The sequence below is a fragment of the Narcine bancroftii genome, chromosome 3 (genome assembly GCF_036971445.1).
Source record: "Narcine bancroftii isolate sNarBan1 chromosome 3, sNarBan1.hap1, whole genome shotgun sequence".
Classification (NCBI taxonomy): Eukaryota; Metazoa; Chordata; class Chondrichthyes; order Torpediniformes; family Narcinidae; genus Narcine; species Narcine bancroftii.
This window is the reverse complement of record NC_091471.1, coordinates 220,540,535-220,563,355: the sequence shown is the minus strand read 5'-3', so window position 1 is coordinate 220,563,355 and position 22,821 is coordinate 220,540,535. Positions and strand designations below refer to the sequence as shown.

General features: G+C 41.9%; 1 protein-coding gene across 1 annotated transcript; it reads left to right on the top strand.

Annotated features, from left to right (window-relative positions):
• Positions 1-5,001: 5,001 nt before the first annotated feature.
• fgg (fibrinogen gamma chain) lies at positions 5,002-20,737 on the top strand. Its single transcript, XM_069926667.1, has 9 exons — positions 5,002-5,131; positions 5,229-5,270; positions 5,365-5,548; positions 5,671-5,755; positions 10,915-11,045; positions 15,690-15,823; positions 15,902-16,086; positions 16,862-17,139; positions 20,390-20,737. The coding sequence occupies exons 1-9, from the start codon at positions 5,063-5,065 to the stop codon at positions 20,566-20,568; spliced, it is 1,287 nt and encodes a 428-aa protein (XP_069782768.1). The 5' UTR covers positions 5,002-5,062; the 3' UTR covers positions 20,569-20,737.
• Positions 20,738-22,821: the final 2,084 nt, after the last annotated feature.

Below are 22,821 nucleotides of genomic sequence, written 5' to 3'. Positions count from 1 at the left end.
CATTTTTGTAAAAAGAAACCTGGTCATGTAATTTCAAATTGTTTAGTGTTGAAAAAGAGAAGAGAAAAGGAGGTTTTACCAGAAGCATGTATTCAGACAGTTGAATTGAAGGAGAGCAGATATTCCAAACCTGGTAAGAGTACTATGGATGTTTTCAAACCTTTTGTGTTTGAGGGCCTGGTTTCAGTAAAGGAGGGAGAATCACACATTCCAGTAAAATTCTTAGAGATACTGGGGCTGCTCAGTCACTGTTGTTGGAGAATGTTTTAACTCTTGATCAAAAGACTGACACAGGGGAGACGACTTTGATTAAAGGTGTTAGAGGTGAGGTAGAGTCAATATCTCTTCACAACATTGTGCTGAATTCAGAATTAGTTAAAGAACCTGTTGTAGTAGGAGTTATTTCAAAGTTACCCATGCAAGGAGTCTCATTTTTATTAGGGAATGATTTGGCATAGGATAAAGTTGGGTCAGTTTTGAGATTAATAAATCAGCCTCGTTTAGTTACAACTGAATTTTAACTCGAGAGTTAAAATTCCTTTTAGGGAAAATGTGACAGATAATGTTATATTTTATATTATGTATAGAAATGTTTTTGGGATATAAATTGTGGCAGGTATTTTAGTGTAGGTCACATACAAACACTTCAAAACAGATCTCATTTAAAATGCTAGAGCTCTGCTCAAGCCAGACAGTTCAGGCTCCAAGTGCCTTTGCAAAAACTTCGAAGAGTGCTTCTAAGGACTTCACAAGTAGGTGTTAATTGGACATGCTGTGGAGTAATGGATTATTGTTTTGGAAAGCACAGATTAACAAACTCAGATGAGGTCCAGAGCCACAGTCTGTCTGTGTGCAGTTGGCTGTTCTAAGAGGGTCATGTGGTTTTCCCTGAGAGAGAGAGAGTGTGTGTGTGTGTGTGAGAGAGAGAGAGAGAGAGAGTGTGTGTGTGTGTGAGAGAGAGAGAGAGAGAGAGAGAGAGAGAGAGAGAGAGAGAGAGAGAGAGAGAGAGAGAGAGAGAATTGAGTTCTACAGTTCAGCAGCAGCAGCTGGGACTGGAATAAGACAAGCTGAAAAGCTTGTGGAAAAACCTCATTTTGAAGATGGGTTGTGAAATCTTAGTTCAGCCTGGTCAAAGGCCTTGTGGTCCATACAAAAGGAAAGGACTGGCTGCAATGCGTTTCACTTGAAATAAGGAAAATAAAAAGGAACTCTGTGATGACCTGAAAGAAAGAGGTTATCAACTGGAAAACCCTGATGGGACAAGTTTCTTTGGCAAGACTGCTCTAAAGGAATCAGTTGTGGGTGTCCAACAAGCAACAAATCTCTCTCTGAAAACCAACAAGAACCTTCCTGAACAGTAATCATTTACTTTTCCAGCACCAAAGCCTGGTGAAATTCATAAATGTTAAATTCTGTGCACAGTATAAAAATTGCCTGCAACCAGTGAACTTAGAGGAGTGAGAAGTGAGATTGGACTGTGAATTAAAGAACTTTTCTGAACATTACATACACGAGTGCTTAGAATTAGAAGGGGGTTAAGTTAAGTTAATGGTAATAAGTTAAAGTTTGATCTTGTTTTCATGTTTAAAGATAATTGAAAGCAACTTTTGATTAAGTAACCATTTGTCTTGGTGAATCTCTATTGCTGCTGGGTTTTGGTGTCCTCTGGGCTCATTAAAGGATCATGTAGTGTTTTGGGCCTGCCAGCTCTTACAGGGATGTTTCACATGGCTGCAGAAGTAGCACTTTGGGTTCTCAATGGTGGCAGCAGTGATCTGGGACCCTCGCATCCTAAGATGGTGGTGCCTGTGCTCCCCAGGTGGCGACCGTGTTTCCAGAGAAGACCTTCATGTTCAGCTGCACTGTCTCAAGAGCTTTTGCCAAGTCGCCGACTTCTTGCATGCTTTGATCGCCCTTTTCCAGGACTCTCTGTCTGATATGATCAGACTTGAATCCAGCCACACATGCATTGTATATCAGTTCCTCTCACCCCAGCTCCCATAGGACCTGCATGTATTCATCTACCGACTCACCAGGGGCTTGTCTATGTGTGCCCAGAAGGTACCTGGCATAGATTATATTCGTCAGGGTGCGATACTGTTTCTGCAGGAGCTTCATTGTGACCAAGTAAGTAGTGCAGTCCCTTATCATCTGAAAAACATGGTGGCTGGCCTGAGCGATGAGTAGATCTCATTTGTCTTCTTCACTCTGCACGTCGTTGTATCTCATTAAAGCATTAAGGCAGTGGAGCCACTGATAGATTTTGATGGAAACTCCGGATCTTTTGGGTCAGTGTCCAATTTATCCATCCATATTGCCTTGTCCATGGTCCAAAAAATTAAGGTGATTAAATTGTAGTGCCATCGATTAACCACCTTAGACAGAGAGTTGTGATTAGAAGACATCAGCACATCTCACATGTTGCTGGCTCAGTTCCAAGGCAGGAGGAGGGAGGAGTTTGGCGTAACAGCCTTTATGGGGGATATCTGGGAGGGAGGAGTCACAGGTGCAGGGGCTGAGTCTGCCCAGACAGTACATTCATACAGACGGTGCTAATAGTTATGTGACATGCCATGGAAAACTCTTCTACCCCACATTGATATTACTGTCCTCTATGACCTTGAGCTCGGTGAATACTCATGTGAAGCACATATTTAGTAGATACACAAGATACAGGCTGGAACCGAAAGCAAAAAACAAACTGCTTCAGGAATGCATTTGTCAGGCAGCATCCATGGAGGTAAACGGACAGTAGACATTTCAGGTTAAAATCTTGGTTCAGAACTGTCAAATGGGAGGGAAGACAGATGGTCTTTTTTTTATAAAAAGGAAGTCAGTGAGTGAAGGGTGGACCAGCAAAGGGTGAAAGATGAAAAATAAAGGGACCAGTTGGGAGACAGTGATAGGTGATAGCAAACAAATGGTGGGAAAGTGGGGCGGATAGAATGACAAGGTGTTGGGGAAGGCAAAAGATGAGACAGCTGCTGGAGAAAGAGAATTGGTGGAATCCTATCAAGAAGGGATGGTGACTGGTGGGTACAGGATTGGGGGGAGGATTTGGTGGGAGCTACATGTGGAAGTTGGTCAGGTGGAAGAGGTGTGGATGGGGAAAGTAACAGTAGGTTGGGTGGGTGAAAGAAGGGTGTGTCTCAGAGGATCTAGGTGGATAAGGGTGAGAGAAAGTAATTAAAGGGGAGCAGGTTTCTTAAAAATGGAGATTTCAATGTTCATGCTATTGGGTTATAGACTTCCCAGGTGAAGTGTGAGGTACTGTGATTCCCCATTTTGAGTTTGTGCTCAGTTCCTGCAGGTCAGACCACAGGTGCGCCACAAAACGATCAGCTAGTTTGCTCTGGTCTCACTAATTTTAAATTAAATTCCCAGTTTTCATTGTCTTCTGTTGTTAGAGTTGATAAATGTGTAATAGTTGAGTAAGTTTTTGCTTCCTCATTGCTACTGTTATGTTTGAGGGCCCCCAGATGGAAATCAAACACAGCCAAAATACCAGTGCAGACTAAATGCTTTACTAATTACATACTACAACCATTACTACAAAGGGTTCAGTATAAATCAGTTCCCCATGTTATCACATTCACGTAATGGTGTCATATCCAACAGGTTATTCCCAATCAACTCTCCCCAGCTCCTGCCTAATCATGAGATAATGGAATTTCCCCCAGTTTAGCACCTTCCAGCAACGTCCAGTCTTATCATCACCCATAACCATCTCGGAACTTCAGCAACTATGATTATTATTCTCTTATTGAAACCCCAATCAGCTTGCCAGGCTAATTTCACAATACAAGGTCAAGGATGAACTCTTCCCTAATTGTTTTATCTGCACACTCCTTCAAAAAATTATCTTGGATGAACCAAACAAATTCTACCCCTTTTAAACCTCTTGTACCTAGGAAGTCCCAGTCCATATTAGGAAAACCAAATTGATTCACGACGACAACCTTGTTGCTTTTGCATCTTTCCATACTCTGCACTTGCTTTACTCCACAAGGCAGTAGGTCTTAGCGGCTTTGGAGCATTTATTTGTCAAGTTTTAAAATTTAGAGGTACAGCACAGTAACAGGCACTTCTGACCCACAAGCCCAATTGCAACCATTTGTTCAATTAACTTACAAACCCCTGCATTTTTGGAACATGGGAGAAAACTGGAACCCCTGGAAGAAACTGATGTGATCATGTGGAGAACATACAAATACCTTTCAGCCATAGCAACACTCCCAATGGTTATGATCATTACTATTGCTTGTCCTGCCCCTAACATTGCCATTCCCCATCACCACCATCCACCATTACCAACCCCCACACTGTTGTCATTTCTCATCACATCAACATTGCACACAATTGCGACACCTCATTCAAAGCACGCTAACCATCACGTACCCAATCATTTCTCCATGGCAAATGCAATGGAAACTCATGAGTAGTAACTCTTCGTCTGGTAAAATAGTAGTGAATTACTTTGGTGGGCAAACAAAAGATTAGATGTTTTTCAATGACATCAAACCAATAGAACAGATTGTATCAGTAATGTTGATCATCAACCTATGGATTATCGTGTTCAGCATGGACCAGAAGGGCCAAATGGGCCTGTTTCTGTGCTGTAATTGTTATATGCTTTTATATACATGAAGAAAATCAGAAGGTGATTCATGAGTCACATCCCCTGAAACAGCCCAGCTACCCAGTTCAGAGGAGAATTAGGAAAGGCTGATAAATGCCAATTGTCCCAGTAATATGCAGTGAACAAATAAATGAAGATATTTCTATTACATCAATCACTTTGTACATTTGATTCAGCTGACCACATTTTCAATGTATAAATAAAATGGGGATCAGGATTTTGAAGTTGAGCAATCTTTGATGAACACTCGATCCAACTCATTATTTGTAGCAACGTCTGAGTCAGAGGTTACGACCTGATTCAATGTGTGCTCTGTGATCCTTCTTTCACAATCAATATATAATCAACATATAAGATAAAGCTGCTCTGGCAACTCAGTTCAGTAATTGAGCAAAGCGAGGACATCTTTTTTTGGATCATATCATGTCAGGAACAAAGAACAAGTTCTTACTTTTCCTCTTTCTTCAACCTGCATTTTTATTTCCTGAGGGTGTAAGTAATTTACTAAAAGATGAGAGCAGGCAACTTGTTTAAGGTTGATTTGGTGACAGAGAGCATGTGATAATGTTTTACTTTGGATTTCTTGCAGACCTCAAATGACGAATCTTGCTGCAGCATAGATAAGCGCTTTGTAAGTTGAGATTTACTATGCAACCTGACATTATCATAATAATTTAAGATGGTTATTCAATATATCACATTTTTTATTCTTTTGTGACAATTAGGGAGAATATTGCCCAACGACATGTGGAATCAGTATTTTTTTTCAAAATTACCAAAGCCACGTTGACAAAGAATTAACGAATATTGAAAACGATTTGAAAGGCATCCATAATATGTCAATTACAACCAACCATACAATCGATAACATTATACAAATGAACACTGTCATGCTGAAAGAATCTCCAGGTATGAACACCCTGTCAGTTTGCATGTACATGAAATGTCCAGCAATTTGCTTTAAAAGTGAGAAGAAACGGTTTTGACTTCCTTGCCAGGCTGCTTGAGACTTTATGTTCTTATTTTCACAGATAATTACATCGAAAGGGTAAAAGAAATAGAGTCAGAGATTCTGAGGTTTGAGACAATCAGTGGAAATCATGAGAATGAAATACAGTGAGTAAAAAATTACGTTATTGGGAGAATGATGTCTGCATGTGACGAATCATCTAAACCAGTGGTTTTCAAACTTTTACTTTCCACTCACATACCACTTTAAGTAATCCTTATGCCTCAGGTGCTCAGTGATTATTAAGGGATTGCTTAAGGTGGTATGTGAGTGGGAAGGGAAAGTTGAGAACCACTGCTCAAGACCCAATTGTTAAATTTTGGGAAGTCTAACTTGGGTAGAACCCACACCTTGAATGGCAGGGATCTGGGACAGAGGTATCTAGGAGTTTAGGTATATGACATCAAGATGGCGGCACTGCCGCTTGTGCAGACCCGTAGGGAGCAGAGATGCAGTGCTCCCACTGGGTCCAGCCACCCAGTCACTGCCATCAGTTGCGAATGGGATTGGAATGTCCTGTTGACGGAGCCAATGGGGGAGTTTTATTTGAAATCCTGTGATTGTGGGTCTGTGCTTAAGATGGCGGTGCCTATTAATCAGCAGTAGCCACGAGGGGCTGCAGACTCTGGGGAAGTGGAGGACTGCAGCAGGGGACCAGAGGATGGGAAGATCACCCTGTCTTAGAGGGAGAAGCAGAGGAGACAACCAGCGGGAATGGTGACCACGGTAGTGGATTGGTGAGGTTTGGGAGGGTGTGTGGGTGAGGAAGCAATGCATGTGGCATGCTGCTGGAGACTCGAGGCGAGGAACCCGTGGAATCTGTGGACTGCTGGAGACTGCTGTCGGAAAACTCATGCTGGCCTGCGGACTGCTGGAGACTGGCTCGAACTGGCTGGAGGGGTACCAAGTATCGGAACCAGGATGCGAGGAGATGCCAAGGGCGCTCAAGGGTTCCTGACCATGTTAGAGGTTTGGATCTGGAGCTCAATGTGGCGATGGTTTAGACTGGACTCAGTGGGGTGACTGCGGATGCACTGGAGACAAATCCATGTTACACGGTGTCTCCGGGGCAACTCTCCTTTGCTTCTCTCTCTCTGAATGTAAGTCTGACTCTATGTCTGATTGTAAAACTGTACGAAACGCTTAAATAATTCCTGCTGGTGACATATCTGTCTGCCTTGCAGCAGGCAAAAAGAAATTTCATGTAATATGACACTTTTATTTCTATAATAAATTGAAAATTGAAAGTAGCTGTCAGCATGTTGACTTTCATCAGTCAGAGTATTGAGTATGGACGTTTGGAGTTCATTTTGTAGTTGGAAAAGACTAATGTGATACCCCATTTTGAGTTTGTGCTCAGTTTTGGAGTGCAAGAGGATGGGGGTGGTCTCATAAAGGTGTACAAAATCAAGTCAATGTAAAGAACCTTACACCCAGTTTAGGGGAATCGAGAACCAGAGGACATAGGTTTAAGGTGAAAGGGGAAACGATTTAACAGGAACCTGAGGAGTAACTTTTTTTTACAGAAGGTGGTGAATATATGGAATGGGCTGCTGGAGAAAATAGTTGTGGCAGGTACTAATGTGACGTTTAAGAAAAATGTGGACGGATACATGGATAAGAAAGGTTTGGAGGGAAATGAGCCAAACACAGGCAGATGAGACGTGTGGATGGGGCTTTTGGTTAAGTTGGGCTGAAGGGCCTGTTTCCTTATGACTCTAAAAGCAGAATGTTGTGGAAATACACAGGAGGCTGTCAGTCCCTATACAACCATATAACAAGTTACAGTACGGAAACAGGCCATATCGGCCCTTCTGGTAAAGGAGATTAAATAATTGACTTACTATTTCTAATCCGCCATATATACTTGTGATATATTTTGCTATAGAAATGATAGTAACCAGATAAAGAAAAAAACAAATCACATTGTACTAAAGAATCCAATAGCATAGAAGAAATTTGTTCAGTCCATTTTGTCTTTGAAAGAGTTTCACTCTTTGAAGCCCAGGAATTATATTCCCTTTTGAAAATCTTGTGCATCAACATTTCAGCCAATTTATTTCAAAGCACAAAGCACGTGCTGATTTTTTTTCATTCACTTCTTTTAAACTGATGTCCTTTGGTTATTCACCCTTTTACCTCTGTGCAAAGCTTTTCCTGAATTATTTCTATCAAAAGTAATTGTGATCTGAACATCTCTATAAGCACCTGCTACCTGTCCATGCTCTAATCCAGACATTCTGAACTACTTTTTGGGTTATAGACTGCTCAAAATTCATAGGCCACTGTCCCTGTGAAGCAGTCAAGCTTTGGTTTCTTCCATACTTCTACCAGCTACGTTTAAAAAAAAACATCAAAGCTATTTATGTTAGATGAGGTGGAAAGAAAACAAGGCTTTTACTTAATGTGCTTTAGCCTCTGGGGAAGGCAACGTTGGGGGGGTGCAGTGGTGGTATGGCCCATGTTGAGGAAGGTGAATGACTGCAGTTTCCATAACATTGTAGTCTTGATCTGGCAGTGCATAGTGAGCCAATCCATTTTAAACCACTGCAGAATTCGGTCTTATTTGAGCCCCCTGACGAGGTGCAATAAAATGAGTATTGCAACATTAGAGCACACATAATTTTTTGCCTGCATGTTACATGTCACTGAAATTATTTGGGAAGGAAATGGATTATGCAGTCATTGGTCATGATTACAGATGACAGTATGGCTAGGAGGAAGAAAATGCTGGGAAGCAGGGGGTTGGGGTATTTGAAGCAAGGATATTGAGGATTGGGCTGAGTTAGGAAGGGGTCACAATCAGCTGTAGGGGAAGTTCAGGGTCACAATCAGTTTGGGAGTATGGGAGTCATGACTGTGGCCAGTTTGGGGATTTAAAATTCAGATCTTCAGTTACCTGAAACAGCTCATTGGCTGAAAGATGAGTTCCCATTAAAATTCACAGATGCATTATACGGGCCAAGTTTCTCATGATAGACTTGCTCTGTTTTTACATCACTGTATATGTATGAAAATAGAGGGGGTAGGAGTTATGGTAAACTGAGTACAAATGACAGATTATGAGCTTAGATGGGAAACTTCAGACTCTTGACAACCAAGTCCCAGGCTGCACCTCACTAATCATTTATCACCAAACTTTATTGAGTATTGCTCATAAATGTAGTTAAATACTGATGGTTCTTAAACTTAAGTTCATGACCTAGATTAATTACCTTTCTAATGGGAATCTTGGTGGCTTGCACTCCTCTGGCAACTCTTCACTGCCACCCCAATGCCTCACATCCCCCATTTCTCTTTTTTGTCCCCTCCCTCCCTATCCCCCCCAATCTCTCAGTCATTGTGTCATACAGTACTCAGCCCACCATGTCCATGCTGATCATATACTAATCACAGTTACCAGTGCTTAGTCTATAACCTGCTGTGCCTGGACTCTCTAATGCTTGTCGAGATACTGCTTCAATGTCGTGAGAATGACTGCTTCCACCAACATCCAGGCACTGTGCTCCAGATTACAATCACAAACTGGGTGAAAACATTCGTCCTCTCATTCCATCTGAACTCGTGGCTTCTATTTTACACCTATGCTCTCAAAGACCTCTAGTATGTGGCAAGTATCGCCCCTATCTATTCCTCACAATTGTGTACATCTCCATTTGTCCCTCACTCACCTCTTCCTCTCTAACTCTACATCCCTTTCTCCTTCTCATTCCTCCCTTTGACATCCTCCACTATAATTACAAGCTTTCTTTCCCCTCCTACCCCTTTTCTCATTTCCCAACTTTGCCCATTTCCCTTCTCTCCTTGATTTTCCTCTACCACTTTGCCACCTCTTTCTTCGACCATCATAATTTTACAAGTCTCTCTAAAGTCATCACTTGGCCTCCCCCATACAATCAGGATAAATCCAGCTCATCTGAACTTCCCTTGTGTAAGATATAGGTTAGTCCAATATAATTTTATACATCAATTATATCTGATTCCACAAAAATTAAATAGAATAAATTCAGCTATTTCAGATTGATGTTGTATGTGTCTAGATGATGAACATTCACAGTCAGGTAGACTACCTTGATCCAACATATGGACCAGATACACCTCCAGCGTCAGGAGTTTGCGGAGGTTTGGTATGAGATCAGAAACCCTGTCAAATTTCTACAGAGGTGTGGTGGAACGTGTGCTGACTAGTTGCATCATGGTCTGGTGTGATGCCGAGGACATCACTGGCAAAACCCTCCCCACTATTGAGAACATCTAGAGGGAACGCTGCCGTCAGAACAGCAGCAATCATCTGAGACCCACAACACCCAGCACATGCTCTGTTTTCACTGCTGCCATCAGGAAAGAAGTAGAGTTGCCACAAGATTCGTATCCCCAGGTTCAAGAACAGTTGCTACCCCTCCACCATCAGACTCATCAATGACAAAGTCAATCAGAGACTCATTTAAGGACTCTTACATGTGCACTTTATTGATTTTCTTTTTGTTCTCTCAGTTTGTTTACATTCATTTTCTGTTTACATTTTTTTGTTTGATTACATGTTTTACACTGTGTACAGTTTATTTTTGCGCTCCCAATTAGTGGTTATTCTGCCGTGCCCACAAGAAAAAGGAATCTCAGGGTTGATGTGATGTACTCTGACAATAACTCTAACAATAACTTTGACAATAACTCAATAAATCTGAAATCTGAATCCGAGTCATTGAGCTGGAAGATGAAATGGAGAACTATGGACACATGAGACCAACCCCTAGATTGGTTTGTGCGGAATACAATCACAAACTAGAGGAAAGTGCAGGTTTAAAAAGGTTTTGGTGTGATTGATAAGCAGCTGGGTATCAGGAATGTACAAGAGTCTGTGGGAGAGATCCTGCAGACACTGTCCTGGCCAACAAGCATAATATACTCAAGACAAGAAGATGGTCGGCTCAACAGTCAGAATGACAACTAAAGTAGTGTAGAGGCTACTGAAAGAGACAAGCTCCAGGATTGGGGACAATAGGGAGATAAATCCCTGAGTCTCTATTGCCAGCTGGTAACAGGATGAGAAATAGCTTGTGGTGACTGGAAGAGAGTTTGGAAAACAAAAGAACAAATCCAGGTACTGTTGTCATGAGCGGAAGCTTGGGAAAAAATATTGTCTTAAACTGGTGCACTGTTGGACCCAATGAGCAGCTAAATCACTCAGCATCTCTTGGTCATTAGACGTTAATAGCTCTTGCCTTTGCACAAATTAAATTTGTAATTTCATCCTTCTTCTCAACAGACAATTGGAGTACATAATTTCATCGAACAATAAAAACATTAAGAATTTAAAGAAGCTTATCCAACAACTTCATAGCCGATGCAGAGAATCCTGTCAAGACACAGTTCAAATAAGTGAGATCACAGGGCAAGGTTAGCATCTCCCTTTAAATTGTTAATTGGTGCATGTATTGAAATTCTTTTTGTTTTATATCCATTTTTCTGAATATGGATCAAGCTGGCAATGCTAATATATTTGTGGATTGTCAAGGGGAGACAGGTTCTCTCTGTTTGATGGTGGACATTGGCTGGCACTTGGCTGAGTGAATGCCACTTGCCATCTATCATCGCAAATCTAAGTACTGTGCAGATTTTATTGCAGGTGGGCACAGATTGCTTCTTTTGCAGAACGATTAGTAATGGAATGGAATTGAAATTGTGCACATCCGTCAACACCCCCACCTCTGACCTAAATGTGGCAGGAAAGTCAATGATTGAGCAGCTGGTATTTATATTTCAAAGGTCACCCAGAACTCGTTTTCTTCCTCAGTTAGGGGGCTTCATATTTTATTTTAATAAAATGCTAACTTGCTTATGCCCTTTTCACCAATACCCCCAAAAATCACTGAAATACTTTTCCAACAAATGTAAAATATTTCTCCTCAAAGTCTTCCCCCATCCCCATTTCCCAATCTGTTACTAACAACCTGATCCAATCCTACTGCTCTCTCTGAACTCCATATTTCTTCACCTTCCTTTGCAATATTTCAATATCGAAAATATTTTTCTTTGGCTTGGCATCGCAGACGAAGATTTATGGAGGGGTATGTCCACGTCTGCTGCAGGCTCGTTGGTGACTGACAAGTCCGATGCGGGACAGGCAGGCATGGTTGCAGCGGTTGCAAGGGAAAATTGGTTGGTTGGGGTTGGGTGTTGGGTTTTTCCTCCTTTGTCTTTTGTCAGTGAGGTGGGCTCTGCAGTCTTCTTCAAAGGAGGTTGCTGCCCGCCGAACTGTGAGGCGCCAAGATGCACGTTTTGAGGCGATATCAGCCCATTGACGGTGGTCAATGTGGCAGGCACCAAGAGATTTCTTTAAGCAGTCCTTACCTCTCCTTTGGTGCACCTCTGTCTCGGTGGCCAGTGGAGAGCTCACCATATAACACGATCTTGGGAAGGCGATGGTCCTCCATTCTGGAGACGTGACCCACCCAGCGCAGTTGGGTCTTCAGCAGCATGGATTCAATGCTGCGGACTCTGCCAGCTAAAGTACTTCGCTGTTGGTGATGAGGTCATTCCAATGAATGTTGAGGATCGAGCGGAGACAGCGCTGATGGAAACGTTCTAGGAGCCGTAGGTATTTCAATATCGAGAATATAATGCGCGTCGAAAGAACCAAAGACTTGTTGATCCAAAACAAGGTTTTTATTAACTAAAAGACTGGAGCATATCACAAGTAGGTCGACCATTCCAGAATGACCTGGTCTGACTAGGAGCAATCCTTCAAGACCTGCCAGTAGATCTGGCTACACTCTCAGCCAATCACAATCATCCTACACTATCATCTGTACATATGTACATATACACATTGGTCATAGAATCTGAACTATCACAGAGAATCCCTTTGCTTGCTTAAGAAATATTAAATTCTTTTCCCCACCTCTGTTAACTCTATCTTAACTCTGCATCTGTGTTATACACATTCCTTAAAAGTTAAAACCTATCCTGTTGTCCCATTATAAAGCTTGATATCAAATTGTGCCTGTTAATGTTCCTGTAAAATGCCTTATGTTTTGTTTTACAATGTTAGAGGCATTTTATGAGTACATTATTGATTCTGCTTTCATTTCCCATTATTGAATTTTCTGAGTTTTGCTGAAAATACTGAGTTGATAATATTATAATTATGGTAACAAAAAGAAATGCAGATGCTGGAACTTTGAACAAAGGGAGGCTGGAGGCCTTCAGTGGAGCAGGCAGCATCTAGAGAGATAAATAGACAGTGGATGTTTGGGTGGGAAACACTTTTTGTGCCCGGAGGTAGGAAGGAGAGATGGCAAGCTGAAAAGAGAGGAGTGAAGTGCTGGGAAGAGGCTGAGATGGTGGACAAATGGTGGGAGAGGTGAGTGGAGAAATAGTTAGGAGAGACCACCAGTTTGGGGGGTTTGGTGGTTGAGTAAAAAGCAATTCTGGAATGGGTTCTGAGAATGGGAACAGAGAATGGACAAATGGAAACAGTGGAATTGGATCAGGGCGGGTGTTACCTGAATTGGAAAATTCAATGCTCATTCCTTTAAATTTTAGGCAGAATATAACATGTTATTCTTGAAGTTTGTGTTTGGCATCACCCTGGCTACAGATGAGGCCAGGGATAGAGAGGCATGTGTGGGAACAACAGAGAAAATCCAACTACTTGAGAACAGAGCCTTCAGCCGATTATGAATGTGTTGTACATAATGCCAAATTAAGCTAAATTTCTGCACATGATAAATATTCCAATATTTCCAGCATGTCTATTGAGATTTTTAAAAGTGTATTTAAAACACAGTAGAAGCCAATTTTGACCATAAAAAATCATACCGAACCAATTGCACCCAATTAATGCATCAACACTCTATGTTTTGGAGTGTGGTAGGAAATTGGAGTATTCGGTAAGAACCCCACGGGAGGTCATGGGAATAACATACAAACTCCTTACAGAGAGCACCAGTTTTGAACCCAGGTTACAGCAAAGTCATAGAAACCCTGCTACTGTTGTATTATTTCCACCACTACCACTGAAGGCTCATTCCAGATACCTACCGCTGCCTCAGTAAGAAAAGGTGCCCCACACATCTCCTTTTAACTTTCCTCCTCTCACCTTAAACACATGTCCTCTAGTATTTGAGATGTTTAATCTGTGAAAATGGTTCTGACTGTTTATCCAATCAAAACCTCTCACAGTTTTGTTAATTTCTATCAAGTTTCCCTTCAGCCTTCAAGGTGCCAGAGAAGCAATCCTAAGTTTTTCCAACCTCTCCCCAGAATTCATACCCTCAAAAGCAGGGAATATCCTGGCCAACCTTTTCTGTACCCTTTCCAAGGCTTACACATCCTTTCTGCAATGGGGCGACCAGAATTGAACAGTATCCAAGTATGGCCTGTCCAAAAACACATCACGCACCCACCTCCTCCCGAAAGAACAAGGACGTACACTTTTCGCCCTGCCACGCTTTGCATACAGCACATCACTCTTTCACACCTCTACCAACTACCACATGATCCCACCACCAGTCACATCCACCCCTCCCCAGCCCACTCTGCTTTTCACAGAGACCACTCTCTTTATGACTCCCTACTTTGTCATTCCCTCCCCACCCATCCATACACCTCACCCCCTCTTTCTTCACAAGCACTTCCTGCAGCAACTGCAGGAGTCGTGAGATGTCTCCCCCCCCCTCATCTCCATCCAGGGCCCTTAAAAAACCTTGAGGTAATTCGGAGGTTCACATGTTGCACTAGTGCTCTTGATGCAGTCTCCTCTACATCAGAGAGACCAAATGCAGATTGGGGAACCGCTTTACAGAACACCTGCTCTCTGTCCTCATGTGCCTGTGGGAACTCCTGGTTTCCAGCCATTTTAATTCCCCTCCCCATTCTCACACAGACCCTATTTGTCCTTAGCCTCCTCCATTCCCAAGGTGAGGCCAAAAACAAACTTGTAGAACAGCTCATCATATTCCACCTGAGTAGTCTCAAACCCAAGTCATGATCATTTAATTTTCCAAGATCAGATAACCCCTACCCCAATCCGTTTCCACTGTCTACATCTGTCCTCCCAAGTCCGCAAGAATCTTCAGAGGTCTCTGACTGTACCACGGTATGTCACACATGCTCCCTTCCCAGTCATCGACTCCATCCCTAGCTCCCACCACCTTGGAAAGCAGCCAGTTCATTAGAAGATTCATCACCCTCCCCACACCCCCAGCCATACTCTCTTCTCACCCTCCCACCAGGAAGAAGATTCAAGAGTTGGAGATTATGCACCACCAGATTCAAGGACCTCTTCTTTCCCACCATTATCAGACTCCTGAATGAAACTCAAGGCAGTAAAATCATGTTGCCTTTGCTCCGTACCAACTGATCTTTCGCTGTAACTCTCTACTTTTCTTCTGTGCTTATTTGTTGTACTATTCATGAGATGTCCAACTGGTCTGCTCACAAAACAACTCTTATCCATGGTCCGTCCCCCCCCCCACCATTTTATTGAGGCTCCTGCCTGTTCTTTGCTCACACCTTAGGGAATGGCTCAGGCCCAAAACGTTGGTTATATATCTTTATCTTTGCTACATAAAGATGATGCCTGTCTTGCTGAGTTACTCCAACATTTTTGTGTAAATTATAATCGTGGCATCTGCAGACCTTCTTGTATAACGCTATCACTGAATCATGATATAAATGAGAATACACTTGAACTGTTCTCATTCCAGTACTCACCTTTCTCTCAAATGCACACCCCCCCACCACAGCTCCACCACAAGAGATTTCCTCCCCTATCTGTCTCCCCACTCCATCTCTCCAATCTTCATTTGTCTAGTATCCTATCACCTTTTGGTTCCTTCCCAGCCTTACCCCTCCTTTTTATGTTTGCCATCTCCCCATCCCACTTTTGTTTCAAAAACTGGTCCTGATGCAAAAGTTTGATTGTACATTTATTTCCATGGATGATGACTGACCTGCCGTGTCCTCCAGCTTCTCTGTGTTTATTGTTATTATGGATTACTTAGAGCCATCAATGAGATATAATGTGATCCTATTTAGATTGTCAAAGTATCGCTGACAAAGGTGAAAGAAAGAGTGGCCTATACTACATCCAACCGCTGAGAGTCCGCCAAAAGTTCTTGGTGTACTGTGAGATAGACTCGGCTGGAAGAGGCTGGACAGTACTGCAAAGGGTATGTTATGCCAAAGCCCAGCTATTGCCACTTTGTGCTGTTTCAGGCCATTGAGAGTTTTAATCTCATTTCCTTTAGAGGCTCGATGGCAGTGTAGACTTCGCTCGAAACTGGATCCCCTACAAGGAAGGATTTGGATATTTGTCACCTGATGATAGCACAGAATTTTGGCTTGGCAACGAAAAGATACATTTAATAACTACGCAGACTCATGACCCTTATTTGCTTGAAATTACCCTGAAGGACTGGAGCAATGAGAAGAGGTAACACCTCAGTTTATTCTAATCAGCAATAAAATGCATGTGCCATCATTCATCAGGGATAAAAATATACGGTCATATCAGTGTTTAAAGTCCCATTGTCTGATGTTCCAGCTAATTGCTATTTAGTTTAATTTGTGAATAATTTGACTTGATATGAAACCTACTTTTTATATTTTTAATTTTTTTTTGCTTCTGATGAGGTTGTTTCTGAACAGTTTCTATCTTCTAGTTCCCACACACACCGGGGTGCACTGGGGAGAGTGTAGCAGAGATTCATCAAGATGTTGACTGCGACAGAATATTTCAGTGACGAGGAGAGATAGAATGGGGGGCTTTGGAGCTTGAGGGGGCAAGTAGAGGTAAACAAATCTATGAGAAGCATGCAAAGTGGTCAAAACTGAGATACTTCCTCTCCTTAGCTGAAGTGTCTGTAATTATTGCTGAAAGACACCGAGGAAAGGGATTTAAAGGAATTGACAAAAACCATTTTCAGTTCGATACTGGATGAAATGCAAACCAACACACTGCTAAACAATTTGGAGGAGGTGGATATTTTCAACATTTATTTAATGTTTAGACCAACACTTGAAATTACATGGCATTAAAAGCCATGAGATAAGTGGTGAAAAGTAAGATCAATATTAACAAACACTCACTGACCAGACTGGACATTGAAGGTCAAAGAGCTGTTTCCACATTCTATGATTCTACGCTTTAATATTACATTAAAGTTGACTGAAGATATCAGGTTAACCATGATTTTCTTCCACTCCAGATATGCCCAGTACATGGAATTTAAAGTGGGAAGTGAACAGGACAACTATCGTTTACGTTTCAGCTATTATGATGGAGGAGATGCAGGAAATGCCTTCAATGGTTATGACTTTGGAGATCACCAGAGTAGTATGTTCTACACAGCACACAATGGAATGCAGTTCAGCACACCAGACAGAGACAATGATAATTACGAGGCCAACTGCGCTGAGCAAGATCAGGCTGGATGGTGGATGAACAGATGCCACGCAGCAAATCTTAATGGCAGATATCATCGAGGTAAAGTTTCTCATTCCCAAGATCATGCAAGATTGTAAAAAAATTCCCAGAAGTTCAGTGAACAGAAATTTATGTGAAATTAATATTGCTACCCTCATGTCAGTGCTCAGTTTCAGGAGTGATCTTAACATATAGCAGCTTGGTCTTGAACTCCTCTGGGTGAAATATTTCTCTCTCAGGTTTCTCTTAAATTTCTTCCCTCTCACCTTAAACTTATACCTTCTGGTTTTAGAATTATCTACCCTGGGAAAGAGATGATGAGCAGTCACTTTATCCCTGCCCTTCATAATTTTATAATGCTCTATAAGGTCACCCAACCTCCTACCCTTTTGGGAATAAATAGACAATAGACAATAGGAGCTGGAGTAGGCCATTTGGCCCGTCGGGCCAGCACCGCCATTTTAGATCATGGCTGATCATTACCATCAGTACCCCTTTCCAGCCTTATCCCCATAACCCTTAACTCCGTTACCCACAAGAGTCTTATCTAACTCTCTTTTGAACATAGTCAGCGAATCTGCCTCTACCACCCTCTGTGGCAGAGCATTCCACAGATTCACACTTCTCTGGGTAAAAAAAATGCTTTCTCATCTCCGTCCTAAAGGGCCTACCCTGTATTCTTAAACTATGCCCTCTAGTCCTCGTCTCCCACATCATTGGGAACAAGTAATCAGACTTCACCTTGTCTATCCCCCTGATGATTTTGTATACCTCAATCATGTCCCCCCTCATCCTTCTAAACTCCAATGGATAAAAGTCCAGTTTTTCTAGCCTTGCTGCATATGACAACCCTGCCATCCCTTGGGCGGTGTTTTCCCGAGAACGGGTGGATGGGGTACTACCAGCATCTCAGTTTCCAGAAACTCAACATTCTTCACATTGTGTGTATGAGCACCAAAGTTCCAGATTTCTAAAGAAGTATTCACCATTGTCATCCCTCTCTACCCCAACACCGGGTTCCTCACAGCAGAGTGCAACGTGTATGGAGATGGGTTTGATCAGGAGCAGGCTCTTCATGGAAAGAAGAAGCGGGAAGAGATATAAAATTCAGGCGATTTATGTATTAATTGATCTAACCAATATATCTGTGTTTTAATTTTTAAAAAATTTTATTAACTTTTTAGTGAACTGTAACGATGTGATTTATTTTCAATACATTTTAAATTTTGTGAACAATAGAGACATTCACAAACATTGGACAGCGAGGTTGGCATAGCAATTAGTGCAACACCTGTACACCAACACCAATCGGGACGGGGGTTCAAACCCCACGTTGCCTGTAAGGAATTTGTATGTTCTCCCTGTGTCTGCGTGGGTTTTCTCAGGGACTTTGCTTTCCACTCACCATTTGAAATGTACCGGGAGTTTAGGTTAATTGTTTGAAAATTGGGCAGCACGGACTCATGGGCTGAAATGGCCTGTTACCATGCCGTATGTCTAAATTTAAAAAAAAAATAACATTCAAGTATTTTGCAAACTGTGGGCGTGGTTTAATCCAGTGTAAAAACGTTTCCTTGGCCAGCAATTAATTGGTTCCTATCATGATTCATTGCACTGACAGTATGAGCCTTGTAAACGGGAGAGTGGTGAATGCGAGCAGTCCCTTGCTACCTGGAAATTCTGAGCTATCGGCATTTATTCCACATCTCTGATGGGTGTGTAGTTTTAATTCAATACCAATGTTTCATTTCTCAGATTCATTTCAGACCCTCTGCCAAGTTTGCTGAATATGTATTGCAGCTGACCTGAGCCATCTCAGATCTGGGATGGGGAAGGATTCACTCTGACCTCCTCTCCCTGGAGAGTGAAAAATAAGGACAGGCAACGTCAGCAGTGATTCAAACTGCCTTGACTTCTGTCCCACAGCCCAAATTAATATACTAACTTTCACTATATAACATGGACATGAAATATTTGTTCACAGATGATTAATAATCCTAGCTTGAATTTCCTTCCCCAGAATCCAGCCTTCATCAGTCAGCACAATGAGTACAAGAGTTAAGACGTCATGTTACAAATGTACAAGATGTTGGAGAGACCACACTCGGACTAATGTGTGGTTGTGTTCTCCTAGCTCTTGGAAGGCTACTGTTAAGCTTGAAAGGGTACAGAAGGGATTCACAAGGACTGGGAGGCTTGAGTTCCAAAGAGAGACTTCCTCGACTGGTGCTTTTTTTCAATGGAGGCTCATCACTTGTAACAATTTTTTTTAATATAGTCAGTAGGAGAGAGGTATAGAAGAAACCAAAACATGACTGTTTCACAGGGAAGAGAGCCCATATATTATGAGCAGAGTTCTAAAGAGGCCATAGCCAAAACATGGTTGTGAATGGCTGGTTTACAGTGATGTGGATCAAATGAAGGCAAATGGGAAGAGTTTTTTGTTCCACAGATGAATTTGGCCAAAAGGCTTGTTTCTATGCTCTATGACTTTGTGGCACATTACTACCTGTAATTACACAATGCCTACACCAAAGGAAACTATCAACTTCTTGATGTTGATAGTTATGTTTGCATAAGCCTCCAACCATGCCTTCAAATGCTTGCCCCTCAAATGGTTGATTTTGTGTTTCAGAGAAAAAATACTGGGGAGAAGTACAGAGTCAACCCTTTCCAATAATAAACACAAAAGTTTTTGGAGGAACTGAGCAGGTCAAGCAGCATCACAAAAAGCAATAAGGAGGCCAACGTTTTCGCACTGAGCCCTTCTTCAGGAGTGACAAATGACCAAATACGATGGGGGAGGGGGAAGGAGCACAGGCTTATAGGTGATAGGTGAATGACAGAGGGAGGGGGAAGAAAGGAAAGGAGGTAAGAGGTGATAGGAAGAGGGGCCGACAGCTGAGAAAGGTGCTCACAGATAGAAGGAAGGGAGGGAAGGGCGCAGGGAGCTGGAAGATGAAAGGTATAGGCAATGCGCAGTGAATAAGGAAAGAAATGATTCAGAGGGATGAGGAAAATGGGACATGAAATAAAAGAAAGCTGGGATAGGGGTTACCAGAAATTGGAGAAGTCGATATAGATGCCATCTAGTTGGAGATTGCCGAGACGGAATATCAGATGTTGTTCCTCCAATTTAGACGTGGCTTCAGTCTGGTAGTAAAGGAGGTCATAAACAGACATGTCAGAGTGGTAATGAGATGCAGAATGAGATAAGCAACTTTGTGACTGACACATTTTCAAGAAATGATTACAGCTGTGTTATAGAGTTATTTTCACTGAATGCTGTTTAATTTTTATTCTATTTTAGGTGGAGTTTACACAGCTGATCAGACTTCAAATGGATATGATGATGGCATTATCTGGGCAACATGGCACAATCGCTGGTACTCTCTTAAAGAAACCACAATGAAAATCATACCATACAAGAAATTTGCAAAATTGAGATCCGAGGCATCACAAGTATTTATAAATAGAGGCGATTATTAATGTCTGCAAGTATAATTACATTTCAAAGCAAAGATATACCATAGCTTTTAGCTGTTCATATGGATGCCTTAAGAACATGTCACATTCAAAGCAGAACTGAACAAAACTTTGTAAACAAAACGTTAAACTTGATCTAAAAATAAAGAGCATACTATTTTCCAATTCAAAATCATTACTCCTTTCAATCATTAGTCATTTTGCTGTCATACATTTATTCTATCCATCATTTAATGCAAAGATTTGACACTCGCTGTAGAAATAAATTCACAGAATCCTGGAATCATTCCCATTTACCTGTCATGATTCTGGAGCCACAGAGTCAGAGAGCAATAAGGCATGGAAGCAGGCCCTCAGCCCAACTCATGCTGACCAAATTGCCCATGTGGGCAAGTAACAGTTGCCTGCATTTGGCCTAAATTTCTTTAGGTCTTTCCCATCATGGACCCATCTAAACGTCTTTTAATTCTTGTACTCGTATTAGATCCTGTCTAACAGAACATAATCAGCCAAGGTGGGTAACAACATCTCCTCCACAATCACACTCAACACCAGTGCTTCTCAAGGATTATACTCAGCCCCCACTATACTCCCATGACTGCTAAATACCATTCCTGCTCCACCTTCAGATTTGTCTATGGCAACACAGTAGTGGACCAATTTTCAACTAAAGATAAGTCCGAACACAGGAAATTGATTGGAAGTTCAGCAGCATGGTGCCATGTTACCAACATTTCTCTCAATGTCAATAAGATGAAGAAGATGATCATTGCCTTCAGAAGAGGGGGCAGAGTCCATACCCCTGTCCACGTTAATGGCTTTGAAGATGAAAGGGTAGATCACTCCAAGATCTCAGGAATAAATCTCTGCAATGTCCTAACCTTGGACATAGTGACACGATTATCAAAAATCCCACCAATGCCTTTACTTTCTTAGAATATGAAGGAAGTTCAGCACGTACCATTGACCTTCAACGATCTCTACAGGTGCACCATCAAAAGTCTACTTGTAGGATGCATCACATGTGGTAGGGGAGCTGCTCAGCTCAAGATCAGGAGAAACTACCAAAGGAGTGAATGCAGCTCAGAACATAACACATCTCACTCTCACATCCATAGACTCCATCTACACCTCTCACTGCCTGGGAAAGGCAGCCAACAGACTGAACTACCCATCACACACAAAGCATACTCTTCTCCCTCCTCTCATCGAGGAGAATACTAAAGAGCATGAAAGCAGGCACCAACAGGCTTAAAGAAAGATTCTTCCCTGCAGCCATTAGACTCCTGAATGACATGTTCTCACCTTGCTTGGTGCTAATTAGTCTTCCTTTTCATTATAATCCCATGATCTGTAAACAGCTTTATACACAGCTATACGTAATGCAAGAGGTAACCTCAGGGTCCGTTTGCTAAAGAATTCTTCTCACTGTAGTAGGTATTTTTGTGACCAATAAACTTAAATTGAGCTAAAGTAAACAATTGTGTCCAATCTTCCTTGAAACCTGTAATTCACCTTACCCCAATTTTTCACTTAGGCCAAGACCAGTCTTGTCCATATCCGTTATCTTTAAACTTACTGAATTACGGTCACTGTTCCAAAATTTGTCACCACTGGATCTTTGATCACCTGGTCAGGACCATTCTCCAATATATAAGATCTAGGAGAAGTAAATCTCAGTTGGACAATCTACAGATACGTATACATATAGCCAGCTTGCTTTTGGACAAGCTTGTCAAAAACTTTACTGAAGTCAATGGAAACAACATTTCCCTGATTTACCTTTTGAAGAGGTGACTAAATAGATTTAGTCACCTCTTCAAAACATTCAATCAAATAGGTTAGTCAGGATTTCCCATGAAGTGTACAGGAGATACATCAGCTAGTTTAGTGGTGTTCCAACATCCTTTGTCATTTCTGCCAGCTGCAACTAGACCCAACCTTTCTGCCTTCCACAGGGATCGATCCCTCTGTTAATTTCTTGTCAACTCATCCTTCCTTGCCCATCTCTGCGTGATGCCTGACACTTTCCTTACAGCCACTGGAGGAGTAACACATACACCTCCTCCCTCTCCACATTCTAGTGTGAAGCAAAGGTTCACGTGCACCTTAACCAACTTTATCTACTGTATTTAGTGCTCCTCTATATCAGTCAAAACTAGGCACGGAGTTGCAGAACATTTAGAAAAGTGTGGTCAATGTGTTCTGTCTGCAATGGCCATCCTGTTGCTGCCATTTCAACCCTCTTTCCCAAAA